General features: G+C 40.1%; 1 protein-coding gene across 1 annotated transcript; it reads right to left on the bottom strand.

Moving 5' to 3' along the window:
- Positions 1-28: 28 nt before the first annotated feature.
- On the bottom strand, positions 29-1,518 carry LOC116422731 (vomeronasal type-1 receptor 4-like). Its single transcript, XM_031961824.1, is given in 5 exon segments — positions 29-411; positions 413-448; positions 450-669; positions 672-1,164; positions 1,429-1,518. Coding segments are annotated over 5 exon segments (1,191 nt in total). The 3' UTR covers positions 29-59.
- Positions 1,519-6,297: the final 4,779 nt, after the last annotated feature.

Below are 6,297 nucleotides of genomic sequence, written 5' to 3'. Positions count from 1 at the left end.
CAAAGCAATGTGTGTTAAAAACAAATAGGCTTTTTAAAACAGAAAGAAAAACCATCAATTTAATGGAGTGCTGGAGGCAATTTTGGAAAATCAAGCTCAGGCTCAAGTTTCACAGGGGTAATGTTGCTTGCAAAGGGCCAAAAATCTATGCTGAACAAAATCAGGGACTGGGTATTACTGTAGTTAGGTTCATTATGAGGACTTTTTCTTCCATGGACAGCCCTGTAGTACTTCAGGATTTGTGAGTCACTGCTGATCAGCACAAAGGGGCTAACCATAGGAAAACAGGAAGCTAAGAAAGCAGAGGTATGCAGCAAACAGGGTCTAGATGCTTCCAAGATCGAATTGAGCAAATAAAAAGTGACAAAGGTGCTCACCAGCAGGAGGATCATCTGGGTGGCTCTGTTCTCTAAGGAGAAATCTGTCAGAGTGAAACTGTTGGACTCTTGTGCTTGTACAAGAGGTAAAGCTTGTAGCCACTGGTAAAGCTGATGAAGGTGATACACACAGCATTAGGCAGGGAGAACACAATTGCATAGAGTGGGACACTAATAGGAGTCACAGTAACTGAACATAACCTGTATTCTTTTGTTTCTGAGGTGTTTCTGGTGCTCCTTGGTCCTTTAAGTTTTTCAAGTATAATGCTATTTTGCAGCATGGGGAAAAACAGCAGAGGAGAAGAGAAGGGATTATGTATTTTAGGATTCTGGTTTTAAGTTTTGTGAACCTAGGATTCTGGGGACTGGTGATGATGGCCTGAAAACCACTCAGGAGGCAAGTTATGCTGAGGGAAAGCCCCCGACCTACTCTATGAAGGTCATGAAGGACATTGAATATAACTTTACAGCTAATATCATCGAGAAAATTTTTCACACCCAAAGTTACCAATCCCTGAAGGAAGCCCTTGGAAAGAAGAACCAAAGACTTGGCCAAAGTCAGCTGGGTGAGAATGAGATCTATGGGCCTCAGCCTCTGACCAGTGAAGAACAAGAAGGTGAAGAGATGAAATAGGAAGAGGTTTCCCTGAACCCTGATTTCTGTCCGGGCCAAGAAGGCGTTGCTCAGGAAAATATCCACAGGAATCCTGTTCTTGCTCAAGAATTTCAGTCTGAGCCTGAGGGACCTGGAGAAAAACACAAGCACGTTATGCCATCTTAGTCTCACCTAGAAGAGCCCAAGATATGACTCCTTCCATGCTATAGACAAAGTCAGTGATTTCTCTGCAGTGACTCTGCTTGTGTGACTTGTGGATGCCTTCTGTCATTTACACATTATTGGATCATAATATCATTTATTTTTTTTTTTTATCCAAAATGAGTAGCCTCAGCTTTCATGGTCTGATTTGTACAACAAATCAAGAGAAAGTGGTTAATTTTTTGTTTCTGGCTTAGTTTTCTGCTCTCCTTGAGTTCACTTAATGAAACTTACCTTGTAAATTGGTAGCTGTTCTAACTCAAACTCCCTGACTGATGTTTTTTCAGAACTGGTTTTGGTTGACTTATGATCCTGCCAATTCATTTTGAACTTACAGTCCATAATACCCCCCATGTTTTTTCTAGACACTCCTTTCTGCACAGTTGTTTCATGCTTCCCTCCTAGATTCATGTAATATCAATTTAGATTCCAGGTCTAAGACTTTATATTTAATTTTATTTTATGTGATTCAACCCAACGAATTTAGAAAGAGCTTGACAGGTTCGGATAGTAGGGTGAATCAAATGAAATGACATTTAATAGCAAAAATGTGTAGCATCTGGAGAATCGTTTCTTATTTACATTTCCCCCATCAAAATCTCTTCATGATTCAAGGCATGGTTATGAAGTGTGGATTAGCATCCCCACAAAAACATGATTTGTTAGTTACTACTAGAGTAGTTATTTTTAGCAACCACTCCACAGGCAGATTAGTTTTAAAAAGATTTTTTATCCAATATCTTGAAGAATTGATTGCCTGCAAAAGATTCCTGGTTTTCCTCACATACACACCACGTGGAATTCACTGACTATACTCTTCCACAGTTTATTATAAGGGAGAAAGCACACAAGTGCTTGTACACACACACACACACACACACACACACACACACAACTTGTAAAATATGTAAATGATGAATACATATCAAGGGTTAGGAAATGGGCAAGGAGATTACACAAGGATTCCACTGGCTTGGCTAATAAACATTTAACAGCTCATGCCATAGTCCCATGTGGGTCAAGCCCATGTGAAACAGTTCATAAGATCGTCTTCTTGCTGGAAGCAGCAGTGGGATTCAGCAACTCTTTGTGTATCTGAACAACCTTTTAAGCATCACATGTTCACCTCCAGGCATAAGGGAGGGGCTACAAAAGGTGCCCTAAAAATGTCTGTTTACCCAACTGTGGCCTAATTACCATTGCAGGTGCAGATCCCCATCCTGTGGTCAAAAAACTAAAATTGTACAAAAACTTCTGCAAAGTTGATTCTGCAGACCATTGCTACATGCAATGTGCACACACTGAAAGTCAAATTGAATTAGCTCAGAAGAAATGGGAGATGTGTAAAGTTAGGAAATCCACCCCAAATGGTCATAGGGATTATTTCCATCTGACCTGTGGTAGATGATTCTGAGCTGGTATTGGTCCAATCAGCCACAGTTGGACACATTATAACTCCACTCTAACTTAGTGATGTCATTTTGATCTTTGAGAACTAAGGACAACAATAACCAACTCCAAAGAGATTAAAAAGAAAAATGCCCCATTTTATAAAAACAATATCTCTTTTTTGTAGTGGCAAAGAATTGGAAATTGAAGGGATGCCCATCAATTGGGAAGGATGATTGTGATAGGTTTAAACAACTTACCAAAAATTTGGGATGCAGTTAATTCAGTCATCAAGGAAAAAATAATATCCTTATGATCATACATTAATTAAATAGAAAAAGAAGAGGCTAATGAACATGCATTCAAAATTGCAAAACCAACAAATCTAAAATAAGCACAAAAGAGGAAACATAAAAGTTTAGAAGGAAAATAGATAAACTAGAACTTCCCATAAATTGATGAATAAGACTAACATTTGGTTTTTTGAAAAAACTAATGAAATTGATGAACACTTAGCTAATCTGATTAAAAAGAAGAGCAAAAAGATCATATGAATAAAAAATAAATAAGCTAAAATCACAACAAAATAAAAAAATTAAAAATGAGGACAAATGACAGGTATAGGGCTACAAAATGGAAAACACCAAATATAGGGGAATGCCTTCAAAAATGTAAAAAAGGAAATGGACGTCCTGGGAAGAATTCATCAATTAAAGATGGGGACTAGAGCAGCAGAGGGATATTCAAAAGTGATAAAGCAGCTGAGCCTTAACTCCTGCTGACTAATCATAGTTCTTTATTTGTTGGAATCCTTACAAAGTGTTAAGTCATTAGAGTTGATAGAGACAATAATTATCTAATTTAGCATGGTTCAGTATGATTGATCTGAGCCTACAAGGAGATGTTATGGGTCAGAAGTTGAAACAAGGTACTAAGTAGAACTGACAGAAACAATGCTTGTGTTCACATCTTTAGAGAGCTCATATAAGCAAGAAGCTCTTAGGGTCAGAGAGCACTCTGGGAGGAAACACATAATCCCACTCTCGGATCCCACAGTCCCACTCTCAGAGAAGGAGCATAAATAGAGCTTCAGTGAGCCAGTCAAGTTAATTGAGAAGCCCTCTCTCAGAGGCAAGACAGATTCATTCCTACTTTCACCTTGGTGCTGGCTGGAGACATTTGGAGTTGAGCTAGAGGAATCAGATTCATTCCATCTTCCACCTTTGTGCTGGCTGTAGGCTGAAGGGAGCAGAGGCAAAGGACTAACGGCAAGAGCTCTTGGAACCAAGGAGAGAGAAGGCCTCCAGAAAACTAGCCAAGCCCCAAGTGAAGGAGATGAGATTTTGGATGAAGGCCTGATGAAGATGGAAACGAATCTCTCTCTGCTTGGCTCTCAGAGCTTAAGCACCTGCCTCCACACTGCATGTCTTCTGTGGAGCCCAGTGCCTGCTTAAATGCTCCAGACTGAGTTAAAAACCAATCATTATATTACTAGGAAATCATTATTTGTTGTAAGATTACATCAATCATACTGAATTTAGAGAACTATTAAGCACCATGATAAACTAGATAACCATTGTCTTTATCAATTCCACTGACTTAACACCTTGTAAGAAACCTTGTTTTAGGGCTCTGGCCCATAACAGGGAAGTAGCAAGAGCAGCCAGGAAGGGAACTTTCCTGTATTCTGAGGGAGAGAGTGACATGAAAGTGGGACTGGTAGGGCTAGAGATCAGCTCACAATAATTAGACTTGAGAAGTGAGGGCCTTTGAACCTGAGTCTTTCCATTGTATTGGATTTGGAGACCTTTGAGTGCTCCCATGTCCAGTGTGCATCCCCATTGTACTTCTAGAGAGGATTTTCTACCTATTTTGTGTTATATAAGTCCTTACAGTGTCGTCAGTTTCACTCTAGGGTCTGAGACCCTCTTGGTTACCCTCAACCTGGTTTAGCCTTTCTACTGAAACATCTAAACTACTCAGTACTGATGAAGAAGTCACAATCATTAGGGATAAGGCCATGATCCTAGAGATGTGCTCAAAACTTCCATAGTGTTCTCAACAGACCATCATCAATCAATGCTGAAGCCATTGACTGTTTACATGCCATTAGACTACTTTCCTGTGGTAAAGCACTTGTGGTGCCCTCATCACTTCTGGATGTACAACTTGGGATGTGTATCCAAGGAACCAAAATACCTCCCATCTTCACTCTGCTCAAAACCCCTTGGTTACATATGATATTCTTCAACAAACCTCATCATGAGGGGTTCATGAGTTCTAGGCAGAAACTGTTCTTTTTCCTCTGCTCTGCTGCATAGCTTATAACAAAATCACTGACTCAGAGAGAAATTGCTATTAAATGTAAGCAGTCATATGATTACAGGATCATAACATTATTGATTTAGGACGAAAAGGAGTCTTAGTGGCCATCAGGTGAGATTTACAAGGTGAGGGGCGGAGTCCAATGCTCATACAAAAGCTGATTGAAATAATGTAGATTACCTGGCAAAAGGAGGTTATGCCCCAGGAGTTGAAGGATGACTCCATTAGCCATGTCTATAAATATAAAAGGGATTGATTTTACTGTGACAATTGCAGGGAGGATCTCTCTCTCTGTTTCTCTCTCTTCTTCTTCTTCTTCTCTCTCTCTCTCTCTCTCTCATTGCTAGCAAGATTCTTCCAAAGTCCTCCTGACTGACTCTTCACCTGGAAAAAGGTCATTTACCTTGAGACACAGGGTGGCTTCTAAAGGGGCCAAGGAACAGTTGATATGGTGTTTGCTGCTCAATAACTCTGGAGAAATGCCAGTAGCAAGAACAGAAATCTGTATACAATATTTGGGAATTTGACCAAGGCCTTTAATATTTTTAGTCACAAGGGCTCATGGAAAATCATGTCAAAATTTAAGTGCCTAGAAAAGTTCATCAGTATTGTTCCTCAGTATGACTTGCTTGCCATTCTGGACAATTGACAATGCTCTTTAACTTTCCCAGTTACTAGTGGAGTCAAACAAGGCTGCTCCCAGGCTTTTCGGCCTGACGTTTTCAAACCCTTTCAAGAAGGACAAACATAGCATCAAAGTCAGCTACCACACTGATGGTAAATTCTTCTACTTGAAAAGGTTATAAGTCAAAACTAAAGGGAGTATTGGCGCCTGATTTTTTGTTTGCAGATGATTATGCCCTCAGTGTAGCCTCTGAAGCTGAGATGCAACCAAGGATGGATCAGTTCTCTGCTGCTCATGCTTATTTTGGCCCAACAATTAACACCAAGAAAACCCAGGTCCTCCATCAGCCAGCACCACACCAGTCATCTGTGGAACCATGATTACAGCAAGTGGAGAAGTTCTGAATGCTGTGGATGAGTTCACTTATGTTGGCAGTATACATTCCAGGGAGGTCACATTGATAATGAAGTTGACACATGGATTGCCAGAGATAGGTTGTGAGGCTCCAAAGAAAAGTGGGGGACAGGAGAAGTATTGGACTGACTACTAAATAGAAACTACAGAGCCCTTGTCCTGACCTCATGGTTGTATGCCTGGAAAAACTGGACAATCCACCAGCACCACGTTGGGAAACTGAATTGTTTCCATATACATTTTCTTTGAAAGATTTTGAAGATCTCCTGGCAGGATAAAGGAACAAACACTAAGGTCCTTTCTTGAACTAAATTATCACACAGTCAAACTCTATTGCAGAGAGCAGAAGT

This window comes from Sarcophilus harrisii, chromosome 3, assembly GCF_902635505.1.
Source record: "Sarcophilus harrisii chromosome 3, mSarHar1.11, whole genome shotgun sequence".
Classification (NCBI taxonomy): domain Eukaryota; kingdom Metazoa; phylum Chordata; class Mammalia; order Dasyuromorphia; family Dasyuridae; genus Sarcophilus; species Sarcophilus harrisii.
Note: the sequence above shows the minus strand (reverse complement) of the source record. Positions and strands in the feature narration are given on the sequence as shown.